Source organism: Aptenodytes forsteri, unplaced genomic scaffold (assembly GCF_000699145.1).
Source record: "Aptenodytes forsteri isolate BGI_AS27 unplaced genomic scaffold, ASM69914v1 Scaffold412, whole genome shotgun sequence".
In the NCBI taxonomy this organism is placed as follows: domain Eukaryota; kingdom Metazoa; phylum Chordata; class Aves; order Sphenisciformes; family Spheniscidae; genus Aptenodytes; species Aptenodytes forsteri.
Genome location: NW_008794266.1, coordinates 193,233 through 211,299, shown reverse-complemented (window position 1 = coordinate 211,299; position 18,067 = coordinate 193,233). Strand labels below are relative to the sequence as shown.

The following is an 18,067-nucleotide window of genomic DNA, read 5'->3' as shown; positions in this document are numbered from 1 at the left end:
AGCTGCTTCAGACCTACTACTGCTAGTGATAATAGTTCTCTCATTTCATGCTCTGCTACAGTTTGGCTGCAGTGCTTGGGTGCTAGGGCCTGTATGAATGTCGTAAGAAAACATGGCCCTTACCTTGGGGAACATCTTTTTGTAATGGCTTCATCTTGCACACATTTAAGCCTGTGGTAGTCACACTGAGTGTGAGATATATCTATCCTCATGCCCCGTTCCTCTTCCTTGACAGCACAGAGGGACCTGTGCATGGTCATTATCTGGACTCAGCTACGAAGGTTTTTATGTACATCTCTCTGCAGCGTGTGCATGTCTCATAAATGACTCTGTGTCTTTATGACACCCCTGTAAGAGAAGGGAAGGTGGCACCATGTGTTTATGAACAAGAGAATGGAGAAAATATTTTTCCTGATGTGTTCCTAATGTTTGGAAACTGGCTAGAGGCATTTGGATTTTCAGAGGTGATAAATGGCACCATGGGCACTGTCTCCTTTGTCTGGATTTGTGCACAGCCAATACATTTTGGGTTTTGAAAGGGGTGCTTGGAAAATGAGGAATATGAAATTGGTGTCCACTTTTGCAAATGACAGTCTACACTGACTTTCCCAAGTCTGCCACAGTGACTCCAGGGATGGAGCTAGGGATACAATCTGTCTCTTCTTGCTCATTGTTGAGGGCTTTTGCTACAGGACCACCTTGGAAATTGCTGGAGCACTCTCTACCCAATATGGAGCCAAGGCAGCTTAAATAGCTGACTGAAGTTCTCCAAAATTCAGTCTAATTGAGCCCTGAATGAGGAGAGGGACAGAGCGGGAGAAAGACAGGATACCGTGCTGTATCCACTCTGCACACAAGAATGGGTGTATTTTACTCTTCCCTCTCTGCCCTGAAATAAATGAAGAAGAGGGAGCTGATTCAGGCTCTGTGGTATTGGTATTAGCAAGCAAAGGGTGACAGCGTGGTTTCCTGTCTAGTTTGCCTCATCCATGGTTGCTGCAAGATAGTTTTGACAGTCATTAATAGATGAAAGAAAGGCTGTTCTGGCTTGGCAGCTGCGGGATGACCTCACTGTTCATTTATTTAATTATGTGTATTTCTTGATAAAACAGATTCTCATTAAGGGAGCAGACTCAATTAGGCTATGAGGCTCAGTTTCAGCTGTTCTTAAAGGTCCAGTTGTGGGTTTGCATGTGACTCTGGTTATGTCTCTTTCTGCAGATGGAGTTCATTGTCTCACATGTGCCATGATGCTGCTGAACACAGACCTGCATGGCCACGTGAGTATGCACAGCTTTGCGCAGGCTGCTCCTGTTGACACTGTGCTTGGAGGGGGTGGTCTTCTGGCAGCAGAGTCTCCTGGCTGGTGGTCTGCTCCTAAAACACCCCTGCAGACAGCAAACAGTGAGAAGGCTGCACTCCCAGGCTGTTGTCCTGGGCAGGGCTTTCCAGCATGCCTAGATCAGTCATGTGTAAGCCTGGCATTGTGCCTGGTTTTCCCATAATGTGTGAGGATGCTCCTTGTCCTCAGGCCCCTGTCTTTCTGGTGTGCTTCCCATCCTTCCCTGCTTACAGCAGGTGGCCCTGGCTGGGAAGCAGCGGTTGGGATTGGCTTCCCCTTTCCAGTATGTAAAAACATTTGGGACGGCAGAAGAAAGAAGGGAGGTGAAGAGGTGCTGGGAAGGTCACAAGGGGAAGGTGATGTTTGCAGGCATCCAGTTGCAGGGGGGAGATCTGGTGGAACCAGTGTTCTGCTCAGCCAGGGTTATGATGGGTGTGCCCAGAGCCAAGAGAGCAGAGGGAGGATGTGGGCATCCTGAGTGGGAGCACTGTGTTCCCCCACTGCATACCTCTCCCCACTGCCTGCCTGAGGGAAATAGTATTCCAGTTTGAGTCCTCTTAGTCACACTGGTACGGGGTGCCAGCAGCCCTAGGACATGTATTTCAGCACCCATGGTGCAATATACCTGCTATGCATGGTGTTCCCATGCTGATGGGAGGCTTCCTCTGTCCTGGAGTCAAGATGGAGAGGGAAAAACACAGGGAGCATGGCATGATAGCATGCAGGAGCGATGACTTCAGCCAGGTGACTTTGGGGCTTCTCTCTGTCTGAGACCCTCCACTGCACTGCCGAGGGCCTCAGCTTGGGAGCTCTTATGCAGCAAGAGTGGTGGGTTGGGCAGCAGGAGATGGAGGCACCCTGGGTCTGTCTCCAAGGGCTGCTTGGCCCCTGTGGGTGCAGCTCTGTGGTGGGTGCAGGTAATGAAGCCGAGGCTTGTGTGTGCTTCCCCAGGGGTTTTGACACCCACCTCCTGTTAATTGAATGCCTTTGTCTGAAAACTGTAGAAGCGGGAGGGGGAAGGGAGTTGCGAAGAATTTTTTTCTGTGAAGGCTGAGCCTTCCCCAACTGAGGAGTGCGTCAGTCATGTGGAGGGTGAGCGGAGGTACAGGTCCTGGTGTGCCTCTTAGCATACACAGCTTCTCTTGAGCACACCTGAGACTGTCTGCACAGGTATCCTGCTCCCCAGAGCAATGAGCAGCCATGGGCACCTGCTCTCCAGCCTGCCTGGCCTTGCAGTCCAGGGAGGGAGACTATATAGCTGTGTGTCAGCCTGACAGCATTTCCTGTCATTCCTTGCGATGCTTTAGTGGGCCCTACTGTCTTCATTAGGTACTGGAGTAAATGATCTGGCTCTGACCCATTGTTGCTGATGATGATTTGCAGCTGAAGCTAGGATGACTGACTGTTGCAGTGTGTAACGTTGGAGGCTTATCCTACTGGCAGTTGTTAGTGTGTTGTTACATGTATGCAGCTGTAATGTTTGCCAGATTCCTGCATGTGTCTCCTCTCTTTCTCTCTCTCTCCCCCGCCCCTGTGCTTTCCTGTAATTTTGGTCTTCCTCTTACTGCTTTGCGTTTTTCTACATAGGTGGTAAGTTGGGTATTTTTGACTTGGAATGCAGCCCCTTGCAGATATACACTAATTGCCTGTTTCCTAACAAAGATAATGCTATGACCCATCCTTAGCATGATTCTGCTAGAGCAGGAAGTGAATGAGTCACAGGGCTTGTCCACACTGAGCTCCATTTCTTGCTGACATACTGATCATAAGTGCAGACTCTTTTATTTCACAATAAGCTCAACTGCTTGTAGGGCTGTAGTGCAGCTGCTCTGCCTTCAGTTCACACTTTCCCTTAACTCTTGTAGACAAACTCTTACTTATCCCTTTATTTATCCCTGTCTCGCCACATTTCATTCTCTTTGTAACTAAATCATTTTTGCTAGCTGTGTCTTGGAGGTGCATGCTCGCTTCTCTGCAGGGAGGTCATCACCCAGACTGTGATGCTAGAGACTTTTAAGGTATCTCTAGACTGTCAGGCACATCTTCTGGAACCTGTGTGGCTGTTGTGGTTTAACCCGGCAGGCAGCTAAACACCACACAGCCATTCACTCAGTCCCTCCTGCCCTGGTGGGATGGGGGAGAGAATCAGGGAAAAAAAAAAAGTAAAATTTGTGGGTTGAGATAAAGACAATTTAATAGAACAGAAAGGAAAAGAAGATAATACTAATAATAATAGTAATAAAAGAATGTACAAAATAAGTGATGCACAATGCAATTGCTCACCACCTGCTGACCGATGCCCGCGAATTTTACTTTTTTTTACTGTGTGGAGATGTTAGCTTTGGTCCTGGAGCAGAACAGTCAGTCCTCTGCCATGCCAATTATCTCAGTGGGTGAAATGAGCCACGCTGCTGTTGGTTTTGGTCAGCATGGGGAAGCTGCAAATTGCTGCATGGAGGAAACAAACAGAGGCAGGCTGAAGTCTGTTGCAGGGAGGAAGGAAAGCATTTGCAAGTCTAGTAGAACAGCTCCAGCCTGCACCCAAAGACTGCAATTACGAGCTGTATTCTGCAAGCTTAGCAACCAGAGAGCCAGGGTTACAGCCAGACTGTGTTGTCAGGAGCCCTCGTGATATGAGAAGCAGTGCATCGTGTGCCCCTCCAGAAGTACCTCCTCTCTTGTGGAAGGCAGTGTTCCTGCCTGCCGCCTTCTACCGGTCCATGCTGGCCACAGACTGCGGGATCTTCCTTTGTGGCTAAATGAGGCTGACAGTCAAGGTTTGCTGGTTTTCCATCTCTCCCTGGTCATACATTATGAAAGTCAAGGATGTGCAGTCCAAGCTGTCATGTAACTATAACATTGAATGACCTCTATTACTGACTGGTGCCCTTCTTTGGGCTCCACTCCCGTGTTAATTTGGGCTCTTGCTCCTAACCCAAGTCACTGTCTGTGCACAAAGCTCTTCCACGGTATTTCTGCAGCCATGGAGACCATGGAGAAGTTGTCTTCACCCCCTTCTCATGACTGGCAGCAGTGGCATCCCCAAAGATACCGTGGTCATCACAGGACCCTGTTTTCCCTCTGCCTTCACCATGTCTCACAGCTCATTCCAGGCTGCTTCCCTTTTCTCAGTTCTCTCTGGGCTCCTTTTTCACCAACTCAGTGTTGTCATTGCTGCCCGCTTACAAGGCTCCCCGCATGCCAAATGGGACTTCTAGCACCCAGGGGACCGAGTACAGACACCTTCTCTGAGAGGTGATGAAAACTGGGATCTGAGAGCATTTTAGAGCAGCCTCAAGCTTCCAAATGGAGCAGTTTGGGTCCCACATGAACATGGCCGTTCCTTTCCTGTTTGTGGCTCAGTTGGGCAACTTTCAGTCTGAGAATTAGACAGAAAGAGAGAGAAGAGAGCAATCCTATGGAAGTGTCAAGGCAGCCTCAGCCTGTGAATCAGAAAAGGTAATGACTGCTCCTGGGCATCTTACTCCAGCTCAGGGCAGTTGCTACTGGAAAGGGAGCATTGGAAATCGTAAGAAAAAGGTCTGGAAAGGGCCTCAGTCAGCTGTTTCTTTATGCTCCACAGCAGGATCAAGTAGAGCTTTTCCATCAGAGGCTGGTAGAGCCTCTGGAGACGTGGGAGTGCAAGGCACCATGCAGATACCAGGGAGCTTCATCATCACCCTCTTCATTACCCTCCAGTGTTTAGCTGTTTTTCTTTTCAGATGGGTGTGTGGGACTTAGGGTCCAAATGCAACTTCCCTTTTCTAACTGTATTCACACAAGGATGCTTGTCTCCGAGCAATCTTGGGAATGCCTTCTTAGTGCTGCCTGCCTTGGGCTTAAATGAGAGTAGGGAGATGCAATTCATCTGATGTTGCTTATTTATGTCATTTTGGAAAGCAGCATGAATATGATGCTGTGTTTCTCTGCCATCCCTTCCAGAACATTGGGAAAAAGATGACCTGCCAAGAGTTCATTGCTAACCTCCAGGGGATGAACGATGGTAAAGACTTCCCAAAAGGGCTGTTGAAGGTAAGGAATGAACTGCAGAACATGGGTTTCGTTTTTAGTGAGAGATGGTTCAAAACAGAACACCCTGCTTGCATTTTCTGAATCTTAATTGTCAAACAGGACAAGCTATGGGCACATTTCTCCTCCCAGAACATACATAATATATACAGTGTTTATTCTGTTGTTTTCCCTCTTGCCTTCACTTGATTGTGATCGAGACTCATTGCAGTGTGGAGCGGCAAGACTGAACTCCAGTGGGGCCAGCTCCAGAGCCATGTGTCTTGTAAGCTCATGCGGTCATGCTGTCCCAGAGTGCTGTCTCCTGATTAAAGCGGACAGAAACAACCAGTTGGTTCTGACTATTGAATACGTAAGAGCTAATCCTGAGCTCTGCATATCTGGAAGGTGTGTGTGTTTTTTCATCAAAGGTGCTTTGGGGTTTTCACATTAGAGCAGGAGATGTAATTTCAGATTAGAATGTGTTGTCTGGCAGAGGCTGCTTTGCTTCAGGTTTTGTTCATTAAGTTTGTGCCAGGAGTTAAATCTGAAGAACAGGGAAAGAGGCTGAGCGGGACGAATCTTGTTTCATTGTCAATAATAATGAGAATGTTTCATTTCTCTTTTGTCTGAATGCTGGCATGAAACAGCGGTCTGTTTGAATGAAGAGAGGAGTGCATACGCTAGAGTTCATAATTTTTTTTTTTTTGGTAATGGAAGTAAAAATGAGAGGTTGCTGCATCTGAGAGCTGACCCAAAGCCTACCGAAGTAAATCAAAAGAATTGCTGTCTCTTCTGTGTGTTTTGTGTCAGGCCCATTGTGAAACGCAGATGTACCTGCATAGTTACAAGTAGCAGACTTTGTTTTCTAGTATTGGTAGTTTTTTCAGGTTCTCCAGCCTCTTCAGGGAGCTTTTTGTTGGGCCGTCCTGCCTCAGTTCTTACTAAGGAGTTAGGAATATAAACTCAACCCCCTTGTTTTTAAATTTAATGTCTTTATTTTTTAAATCTGGGTACAGAGTATTCATCTGTCAGCAGCAAGGCTTAATTTTTTTTTTTTTCCCCCCAAGGAATCTCATTTCTCACTGTGCCGTAGAGAGATTTGTTGAGATTAATTTGCAGGCTGATTACAGCCCTTATTGAATAAATAGGTCTCCAGACTGTGTTTAAATAACCTTCTGAGTGTACTGATGAGAGACTTCCACTGGTGCTCACCTGCTGTTTATTTTGCTGCTGACAGAATTACGCAGTCAGGGCTGTATCTTGGTGTTTAGTGCTGACCTGCTCATGCTAAGGCTGCCTGGCTCTTCACCAGCCCACCCAAAGCCGGGACTGGGGCTCGGGATTTTTTGGGTGTAGCAGGATGGAAGAAACACGGTGTCCGTGTCCCGCCTTGTTTGAGGCTTTCCGCCCTTTTCTGCGTGCTGCCCTGATGTCTTGGGGACAGAGGTGGCACCCAGCCTCGGTCTCTCATCTGGCTTGTCTGAAGATTTGCTGATGATCTGCCCCTTGTTGTTTTAATTTATCAGTGGAAGGGAGTGGAGCGAGTGGTAATGGCTGTGCATTTCAGTAGCTACATCACTGTGTCCACAGCAGCCACCCTGCCACTAGATATGTGATTACAAAGACTTAGCAGAAATTAAATTTGCATTAGTCTCAATAAATTAAATTCACAGAGCCCTCCTACAGCACAGTGCCAAAGTGCGTGCGGCTTGCTGGTGCATTAGCAGTGTAACTAATGAGCATCTGTGAGGCTGTGAGCCATCTCCCCATGTCCTTCCGCAGCCGCCTGGGAGAGGAAGGACCGTTTCCACAGGGTGGCAGTGTGTCCCTGTGGGAGTGAGGTCCTGAGCACCCACTGGTGAACACTGCAGACCCGTGGGTAAGCTAGTGGGCTTTTCTGCCTCTCTGGTCTTTCTGTGTTCCCCTTGTGGCTCTGCTGCACCCCTGTATGAAGCTCTGCAACTCTGCCGAGCCCCGGAGCAAAGCTGAGTGGTGCTGGAGGGGAGAGAAGAGGGGGGAGATCTTAGCAAGTGCTTACATCTTTGCAGGTAGCGTTCACCCAGGGCTTGGGAAGCTCTCTGCAGCATTTACCATGGACCCAGTTCACACAGTCAGGGATGCAAATACTGCTGGGGCTGTCCAGGACAGTCAGCAGACAGGCAGAAATCAAACATTGCCTTCAGTCGATCCCATTACCCTTAGTGCTGCTGAGTGCAGAGTGTGGCCCTGAGCATTTGTTTTGTCTGGATAGGAAAATAGCCCTTCAAGGGGCAGACATCAACAGGTGAGGAGGGACACTTCTGTCTTCTATGTGATCAGCCTCAGAAAACTTCCGAGGTGAGACCTGATCGCTCCTTTGCACTCCCATGAGGGAGCCATCTCTTTGTTTCATGAAGTTTTTTCCCAACAACAAGGATGCTTTGGTAAACACCGTAAGGCCTTCAGGATGTGATTCTCGGTGTGTCACTGGTAGTGCTTTGGGAACAGAGATTTTACTCTGGCTAGAGATGGAAATGGAAACACTAACATGATCTTGCTCACCTTGTGTCTTTCTGTCTGTTCATTAACACTGAAAAGAGTTTTGCTTTTGTACACCCATCTGCGCAAAGGTTCACCTCTTTCTTCTTCCTTGTTCCTTTTGTCAGATCTGAGGTTGCTTTTAAAGTTGGGACCCACAAAGACAAATATGCCAAACTGTGATTAAAAGCGTGGTGCTCCCCATGGGATCTGTTTGCAATATTCATATATTCAGTACTTTGCCAGGCAGGCAGATATATGTACCTTGACTTTTATTCCATCTTAGCTCTGGTTCGACCGTCTGTCACACATCCCATTAATCTGCCATCGGCTGCTAGTAAAGACTAGATGTGGAGACAGTAGCCTGATTTCCAGTTATGTACTGTCAGTGCATGCTAACCTGGGAGTGGTAGTTTATACTTACTGCAGGGTTCCTGTATGCCTTCAAACTGGGGCAAATTCCTTGTAAATAAGAACCAGCATCCCAAGCTGTGATTCTCTTCTCTGGTGTAAATCAGGAGCATGTATCTCTGTGGGTCTGGCTGCTGTAGAAGGTGAGTCAGGTCTGTTAAATCCAGGCAGATTAAGGTTATTGAAAGTGAAATTTTTCAAAGGCAAGAAAACTTCTTGAAACTCCCATCCTTTGACTCTCCAAGCACACAAATAATTTTGTATTGTATCAAGCTGTGACCAGGCAAGGTGATCCTGAATTTCAGCTTTGATCTTATACTTTCCTGTAGCACCTGTTTCCCTTTGTCCTGGTGAGTTGAAGCCCTGGAAGGAGTGCTAAATACCAGGAGTTGTGACTGCCCATGTTCTAGTTAAGTGTAGCAGTACTCTGTGGAGGGGCTCAATGCTCACTCCTACGGCTGATGGTGAATCACACAGTTACCACCATTTGCAGGTGGGGATGAGTGACAGGTTTACTGGGACTGAGGGGGACAAAGGGACCCAGCTGCAGCACTCATCTCCTCAGAGTGGATGTACCTGACATCCCGGATTAGCTGCCGCAGATGCTGCTGTGGATGGTGGGGGAAGCTGAAGGAGAGAGGCAGCACCACCATGAGTGAGAGAGCTGAACACATAAAACAGTTAAAACAACTAAGTCAAATCTGTGGGCTGTTAGCCTAAGAGAATCATGACCAGACCGTTGTTCATTTATTCCTGTAGAAAGGGATGCCATGGCGAGGGTCTCCCTACTTGGAAGGGAAATTGAATCAGTCTGGGGCAATGTCAGGAACCTCATGACTACTGCGTAGGAGTAGTTTATCTGCAGGCTGGTTCCTTCCTCCTGTGCTTACACCAGCTTTAATCTGGTGCAGTGATACCATCTTCACTGATGATACTCTGAGTTTGCATTATGTGACCATAGCCTTCTTCAAAGCTGGGCTTCACAAGATTGTCTGGAAGGAGGAGAGGACAAGATTGGCTTGCAAAGAGCCTAATTTTGGCCATGCATGCTTGCTTCATTTTCTGTAGGCAGTGCAATCCCCACAAATGAAGTGCTGGTACAGTGCTGGCCACTGTGTCTGTCTCTTGTCACCTTGTGGCAAGGTGTCTGAGACTCCACTCAAGCAAGGTGGCAGTGACGAGGCCTTTCTTATGCAGGGAGAGAAAATGTCTGCCCTGGCCCACAGAAAGCCTGCAAGGAGTCACCTCTGAGGAAATGGATCCCTGCTTTTCTTAGGCAGCGTCTTGGGAAGGGTACTCTGTCATTAGTCAGTGTGCTAAGTACCACCTGCCCATATTGTTCTGCATAAGTAAATGTCCTCTGCATCTGCAGTGTCCAAGGTACATCATTCATGGAGTCAAGGGCATCACCCAACCTCTGATGTGGGCTGACTCTGGTGGCTGTGTTGCCTCATGACATGAACACTGGATGCGAGGGGATTGTACCTGGCTGTGGTAAGAGGTGGTAGCTCTTTGCTGACCCATCGTGCTGTCAGGGAGCCTCTCCATCATGCTGAGGGACCTGGGATGCTCTGCGGGGACGTGACTAGAGCCATCCCAGCAGGGGCTGCTGATGGAGGTAAGATGCCAGTCCTGCGTAAAAGACCTGCTTTTTCTCAAAGGCTGTTTTTTGGCTAGGCCTTATCTCCTAGAGAAGCACTGTAATGAAGTGACCAAATTAAGTGGGAGTTGCTGGTGCTGAACTCTTCCAAAGAACCAGTCCCCCTTAATTTCCTAAATGATCTGAATTCTTGATCAGGATTGCTGGGATATGCAATTTCCTATAGAACCTGCAAGGTAGGGTTTATCTCATTTTGCTGTCAGTTCCCTGCACTTTTTGCTGGGATATGCAATTTCCTATAGAACCTGCAAGGTAGAGTTTATCTCATTTTGCTGTCAGTTCCCTGCACTTTAATTAAGGATTTTTTTTTTTTTTTTTGCCACTGTCTTTCTGCCTCCTCTCTCTTCCCCCCCCCCCGAAGCCCTCCAAAGCAAACACTCAATTTGAAGAGAATTACCGGCATCTTGCTTCATCCATTCCAATCATTTTAGGTATTTAGTGGAGAGAAGGGAGTGAGCATCAGGTGGCTAACTTCCCCCCTGCCCCATTTACACAGAGGAAATCAAACTAATCAGACTGCTGTGTACACCCTAATTGCTCCCATCTGCAGTCTCCACACTTCCTCCATTTCATGGCTGAGGCTCTTCGGCAAGGAATTCCCACCTTCCTGCTACTGCTGAATAGAGATGGGAGCCTGCTGAATTTGGGGAGATGGGAGCATGTGGCAGCGTGCCAGAAGGGCCCCAGGAGGACAGTGTTGACTGCTGGAGCACTCTGTGGCTGCGGGCAGAGGCGGTGGGTGGAGGGGACCAAGTGTCTCTGCTCCACTAAAGAAGCCAGAGCTCTGCTCAGCAGGAAGAGAGCTTGCCTCCTTGTTTATCCCCTAAAATGAAGTTTTTCCTGTTAAAAATATTTCTGTTGGGATAATGTTTCTGGGGCAGCCATTTCTTACCTGTTTCAAATGAAAAACCTGTTACTGAAGGCCCCTTTCAGCTGCTAGGAGACAACAGAGTCTAATCTGGCAGTATAAAAGTCAGGGAACGCAGAATAAAACCATTAATCCTTGTCTTTAAACAGTTGTTTGTGAAAGCATACTTTCCTTTCGCTCTCCGAAGAGCCACAGAGCCATAGTGACTGAAGGGAACACCCGGCTCTCCTCCATCCTCAGTGAGGACCTTCCTGCTGCAATAACCTTTGCTTCCTTTGGCTTGCGATTTTTTGGGTGTTGTCGTTTGTCCTGTCTAAGAGTAATAACCAGTTAAAGCACGCCTGTGCAGGACTGTGAATTAAACCAGATTACGATGGTCCGTGCATTGCTTTGGGTCCCATGAGTAATGGAGATCCTGACACCCTCCTGCCCCGTTGAAATGCAAATGTACTTTCTTTTTGTGTTCCAGGAACTTGCTTCAATGCATACAAAGAGAAAATCTGAAATCTATGCGCTTCTCAAGTCAAATAAGCCCAGGTATTGTGTTAAGGAAAGCAACATAAGATACTAGCAAAAGCCTAATGCTCTCCACCAACTCTGTGTCCCTGAGCAGGGAAAGTAGAATTTTAGAAAAGGCTTAAAACATAAAATTTTGTAACGGTGATGCAGGAATAAGGATTCCTCTCTGTAGTCTAGGGGTGGTACTAGGGATTGCTTATCTCACTAGGAAGCAGCCATTACAGGATGGGTCTGTTTCTGCTTTCATGATCTGCATTTCTCGGAATTATTTTTGCTCCTCCAACCTTTCATCTCTTTGCTTTCTGATTGTTACTCGAAAGATCTCACCTAGCCCACCAGGCTTTTGTGTCAGCAAGGAGTGAAACCCAAGCAGAGTCAGCTAAGAATTTCCATTACTACTAACTGCAATTACGTGGCTCAATACCAGGCTCCTAATGAATGTTTGGGGGTTTAATTTTTATCTGTGGAAGTAAGGTCTCCGTAGTGTCTTGTCCAGGTTGATCAGGCAAGTGAATCATTTTTTTTTTCATTTTGCTCTCTTCCTAGGACACTTAACAAGTAAAAAAAAAAAAAAAAAGAGAAGAGGAGAAAACATTACTTCCACCAGTTTTAGAATTATTGCTGTATAAATCTTTGGTATTCCTTCCATTTGTCACCCCACTTTTCAAATGACATTGGACTATTCTCTCTCTGACCCAGTTACACTGTTTTCTTTCAAGCAAGAGCACCAAGTTGCTCCTTAAATTTTGACACCCCCCCCCCCTTTTCCTGTGATGTTAAATGGAACATTTAGTTTCCCTCCAAGGTCATGCTGCTTTGGGTGATGAAGTATTCATAAGATCCTGGTTCAAACATGGGGCAAATCCAAGCCACCTATTTTCTGCCCTGCTAACAGATGGGTTCTGGCAGGAGTCGTGAGTGTTAGGAAGGATTTCTCCTGCTTTTGGGGCAAGACAGCTGGCCATCGCTCCATAGGTGCATGCATTTGTGGAGAAAAGGGATGTCAAAGGTTACACCTATTTTCCCACCTGGAGCTGTTCCTTCCATGGTGCAGTGCTTGCAAGTGCAGGTGACACCCACGTGAAATCTATGTAGTTCTCAGGGTGGGCTGGATTCTCCTTTTGCCTCCTTTTTGTTGTTATTGTGTTTGCTGTCTGAATCGGAGGGAAGCATTGAAGGGTTGTTGGTTTTTTTATGCACATCTCTGGGGGAGTGCTGAGTGGTGAGGGGTTTATTTTGGTGGTGTTGACTCTAGGCACACTCACTGCAGGGACAGAGGCAGGGGTTGTTTGCAGCTGATCTGAGAGAGTTGGTAGGCTTTGCACCAGTGCTTGGTTCACCTCCCTGTGGGTTTTTGTCATAGGCGTGCAGAATTTTAGGTTTTTGGTGCTTTTGTGGATTTGTTCAAGGTGCTGCTGTTTTCTGTAGCTGCATTTGGCAGCTTTAACTTAAAGAACTCGGTGGTCTGTGTTAGTTGGTGCCTGCTATGTGGCTCACTTAATTTCTGTCAGCCCTGTTGGCAGTAGACAATAGTTCCTAAAAAGAGGAATGCAAGAGGAGAAACTTTTTCCCCTGGAGACTATAGTGCTTTGCCAGGAAATGCAACAGTTAGTCTGTGACATAGAGCTGTTTTCAGACATGCTGCGAGGAAGATGAAGATGGGTACTGGCATCTCTTCACTAGCAATGCTAATCAGGATAAAGGGGGCATGGTTTCTTTGTATCCCTGTTGTTATCAAAGAGCTTGTTTTCATTAAACCTGTGGTCTCCCACCATTCTCAGCAGGGCACTTACCTTAGGAGTGGTTTCTTTTGGCTCAAGGTGCAGCATGGATCCCAGAGAGGTACAGTGATACCAGGATTGATTTGGTCTTTCACCAGCCAATATGGTTTTGTCAGTCTGCTCACTTTTAGGGGCTTACTGATGTAAGAAGTCAGTAGTAAAGACTTGTGTCTGTGACCACAAGCCATCTGGTTGTGGAGGTGCTTTTAGCCTGCTTCTCATGTAAAGTAAAACATACAGACTTCAGTTGCCCTCATGGGATCATAGGGACAATGCTTGTGTTTTCCTGGTGCTGTGAGTTGATGGGCTTTGCTTCATGGTTGAGGTGGTCTAAAAGCACATGCTTATGCAGCTACAATAGCCTAGTTGACATGGGATAGCTTTCTGGGCTGTAGTAATTTGACCACTTTCCATTGTAAGGATTATTTTCCATATTGTAAGAGAAATCAGAGTCATCCCCAGGGATTCCTTCAGAGACTATAGCACAGGTGTATGTACTACAATAGAAACCATAAGAAAATGAAAGATTCTTTCTCGAAGACACCAACAGATGTTTTTTGCTGGTAAATTCAGATTGGGATAAAACCCAGCATCTTGGTAAATGTCTGGTAATAATGTACTGTGGTTGGTGAAGAATAGGAGTCTCTCATGGGGAAAGCTAGGCGGATAATTTTGGTTAATAATTTTGAAATTTTCTGTCAATATCCATAATTCTCCCACCATACCTGCTGTTACCCTGTTAGGTTTCCTGTTGACCTGGTTGCTTATGCATGTAGAAATGAAGTTGTTGCTCTAGTTTTTCTGCTGTTTACAGGGATGGCAGTTGGAGACATTTAGATTTAATATTGATTGTCATCTCCCCCTGATCAGCAGACCTCAGAAATCATTATCTTAATATCACAGAAATGTCAGTTCAATAATGTTAATGTTGATCAGTTGTTGAGCTCCAGTTCTGTAGCCATCGTGTATGAGTAGCTTATCCAGCAGAATTATCATTCCCTTCCCTGTCCATTTTGGGGAGAATTAAAAAACAAGGAAGAAGGAAAGCAATCCTATGAACGATTTAATGTTGTTTATTTAACAAACAATATTTAATAGCAGCATTAAATAGTGCCGCTTTTCTGTGCTCCACAAATATGTTACTGGCTCTTGAGAGTATATTTCAGTTAATTGATGTGTGTGTTTATGTATTTTGTTGGCTTTTGTTGTTGGTATTTTTGTCACTGCGATCAGGCTTAAATGATGCTAATGGATTCTTGTGGCTTTGTGTGATGACATTGGAGTTCTTCAGACACAATAATGTGATCCTTGGGTTTGGTCCCTAAAAGCCAGTATTGATTTCACTTTGAATTCCACAGCTTTTCTTCTTATGTTGTTGATTTGCTGAATGACGTTAGGAGGACCAAGCAAGGACTGAGTACGTTTGGCCTCCCAGGGAAACTTGACTGATGGGAGGAAGGGATGGGAAGGAGCTTGCACAGTAAGTTGGAATGGCTGCCTGTTTCCTCTACGGGTGACGTAGTCTGCCATAGTGCCTGTGACGGATGAAAAGCTTTTGGGTTGCTTTAAAAGGGTGAGATGGAAGGAATAGCAGAGACTCTAGTTTTCCCCTCCTGCAACTGTTTTGGCCCAAAGTTTAAAACTCTCCTGCTAGTTTATGGTTTGCTCCTTAGAGGTGCTGGTAGGGAAGGTCCATAAATAGGGTCACCATCCTTTCAGTCACCACAGTGGTGTCACTGGGCTGTTCAGACTAAATACTGACTGAATATCTGCATTCTACCCCTTTCCCACCACCTCTTTGCTGGCCTCTGATCAAGGGGAAAATCATGGCTTCTTGACACACCTGGAGGGTCCCCTGGGTGTGGACAGCTTTGATTTTTCTGGTATTGCACAGCCATGTCACCCCCTCTTTAAAAAAAATCCCTTCTATCCCTCTATTTATGTTAACAACCCACCTCTCCCTCAGAAATTCCTGTTGCTCAGTTACAGACAGAAATCAATTCTGTGTGCATGCTAATTTCTAAAATGGTGGGACTTCTCTAACGTTGAAGAGTGGTCTTTCCCCAGAAGAAGACAGTCACTGTGTACACAGGGCTACTGGCTCAGTCAGGAGTACAAGGTTGTATTATCACTTGCAGATGAAAATCGGGGGCACTGATGAAATCTGAGCTGAATCCCTGAGCTGAAGACATTTAAGGCTTCAAAAGCATGATCTCGGGAGGCTCTCTCTTTTGGAGAGTGAGCTGAGAGAGAAGTGTTTTCCATACTCCATTGGAAAAAAAAAAAATTGAACAAGATGCAACCTGTCAGCCTTGGCATTTTGGACTGCTGCTTGGTTACAGCTGAATCAGACCTGTTCCCACATGAATTAAGGTTCCTGTCCTGCCTGAGGATCTGCTAGCCTCAGCTCAGAGGATGCTAGGTGGAAAACTGCTGCACTTAGGCAGCAGCAATGGTGCTGTGCTGTGGGCAACAGAAGAGAAATGTTGCTGTGATTCGGTCTAGCTTGTGTTTAATAATGAAATTGCTCTGCGTAATTCACATTGGCACAGGTCTGTGTGATATTTAGGGAATATAATTATTTTGGATGTGTTGAGGGTGCTTGGGGAGGTGGCCTTATAAAGCCGAGAGCAAGAATAATCTGCTAGGCAGGGGGCTGGTAGGATAGGGAGTGATTTGTGGCCATTTACGTAGCACCTGTCGGAACCTGCTGCTTAGCTCATCTGGAGCTGTTTGATTGCAGTGAAAATTTCCTCTAAGAAGAGATTTTCTTTGAAAAGCTTCTCCACTAGCAGTGGATAATTTCAGATAGGTTAAGTAACATGAAATCTTTTCTGGGAAGCGGCACAAGTAACTTAGAGTATGCAATTGCTTGTTGCCAGAGAAAAAGGGTCCTCTATTCCTTTAGGTACCCTCTAGCAATGACAGGTTTGTGTAAAAAGGCTGGAGCAGGTCTGAGATTTGATCTTAATGTGTGAGGTTGGGGTGGGCTTGCTAGACCCAACTGTCGTGGAAATGAGAATACATCTTGCTTGTTTGCCAGGTGGCAGGAAGTCTGTACCTCAAGCAGGACAGAGGCAGGATCTGTGGGGAATCAGAAGTTTGTCACCCCAGGAACAGTTTTTATATTGATATTTGGGTCCCTTGTTCCCGGTTCCACTGACCGTTGTCCTTCAGCATAGTCCACACCGTTTGCAATCTGTGGGCAGGATTTGCATCTCTAGCATCCTTGGGGGTAATGCAAGCAAAGGGTGACTGCTGACTGAAGGGTTGCTGCATACTGGGGAGGCAGCAATGTCTTTTACGAGCAAAAATGCACTAGGACGATAATGTGGCGCTCTAGCCATTTGCCCACTAAGGATATAAATCCCTGATTGCAAGAGGCTGGGAAGGTGTAACCAGGGGAAAAGCCCACTCAATTCATCCGCTTCTTATCTGCTCCCGGGTGCTGTCACACATGTGACGTAGGGTGAGCAAACTCTCGCTCTGCCTTAACATGGTTTAGCTGACACTGAACAGGACTTGGGCATGAATGGGGGCTGTAGCCCCTTCACCCAGCCTTCAGCTGCCTGATGTGTTTCAGCGTGGGACGTTCGTGTTGGTGTGCCAGGGCAGCAGCCCCTTGTCCCTGGCCGCACACACAGACTTGCTGCTCCCTGTGTGTCATGGTGGGAGTGGGATGAGAGGCTCTGGTGCCCTCCCAGACCGCAAACTCGCTGCCGCTGGCCTTGCCCTGTCTTGTGGGCTGGCGGCACGGGGCAGGTTGCTGAACCCGGTGTGGTCCCCATGCCGCGCAGTCGTGCAGAGCGAGCTCCTCGTGCTCCCTCTGCACAAGCTGTTTGCCTCTTCTGTGTTCGGGATGATGTCTCTGTTGTCCACTTCTGCCTTGGTGCTTGCACAAGCTGCTCCACCTGCCCTGGCATGTACCGGCAGCTGCCACGACCCCTTGCTGAGCAGAGATCTCTCTCTCTCATTGGAGCAGGTTGCCATGGCAATGCACAGTCTGCTGTGCTCTGGGTCTCCGGTAGCCAGAAATGATGGTGCTTTTGCAACATTGAGGTAAACATCTCTTTTCCCTTATGTAGCACATCCACCCCAGGTAAGAGTGCTGTCTACCATTGGTGCAGGCCTCCCTTCGCCCCCTGCGTGAGGGAGAGTGGCTCCAGGCGCTGGGAGCACACCTGACCTGCAGAGCCGGGCTCGTGTGGGTTGGAGTGGTGCCTCCGGTGTGTATGGGCCATGGCAGTGGCCCTCCTGTTGCTGAGAGGTGTGGGTTTCCCACTAGAGAGGAACAGGGTACTGTTCAGGAGCGGCATCGCTCAGGGGGTCAGCCGCTGGAGCACATGGTTTGCTTGCGGAGGGGTATGGCTACGGCTCTCCTGGACGCCGAGGGGGGAGATGGGTCGCCAGCTGCTTGCTCACAGCTCTGCCACTGGTTTGCACTGGTCCCCTTGGGAAAGTCACCTCTTTTCCCCTGAGCCCCTCTTAGAGTGTGAAAATGGTCTTGGTCTCCCTTGCCATGTAGGAAGGCACCCCAAGGACTCTGGCTAAGAAGTGCAAACGCTTAGAGTTGTGGAAATTTGTTGGGGTATCTCTCTGGGGCTTGCCAGAACTTTGTTATGGTGCTGTGGGCTTTCACTCGTTTCTCCAGTGCTTTGGGAATCCATCGGTATTTCTCATATCCAGAAGCCTGTAGCTGGCAGGTGACTGAAGACTCTTTTTACGGTGTCCTTTGTTATTGCAGGCAGTAATGAGCATGGCAGGCTGTTGCAGGCAGGGAAGTGTAGCTGTGTGAACTGAAAATGAATTTCTTGCTTGATCTGCTGGCATTTGTTCCAGCATCTTTCTCTCCACCTCTCTCCCTCTCACTGTTGGTGTGTGTATGAAGGGGGAGTCGATGCTGGAGAGGGGAGTGGAGCAGGGGAGGAGTTTCTATCAGCCTCTTCTTTTTCTCTTCC

At 47.3% G+C, this 18,067-nt stretch overlaps 1 protein-coding gene across 1 annotated transcript in view; it reads left to right on the top strand.

The window, feature by feature from the left end:
- PSD3 (pleckstrin and Sec7 domain containing 3) overlaps nt 1-18,067 on the top strand; it is a 95,888-nt gene that overhangs the window by 36,391 nt on the left and 41,430 nt on the right. Inside the window, exons 9-10 of the mRNA XM_009286236.2 lie at nt 1,222-1,280; nt 5,285-5,374. Coding sequence (XP_009284511.2) covers nt 1,222-1,280; nt 5,285-5,374 — 149 coding nt within the window. The remainder of the gene's footprint in view (nt 1-1,221; nt 1,281-5,284; nt 5,375-18,067) is intronic.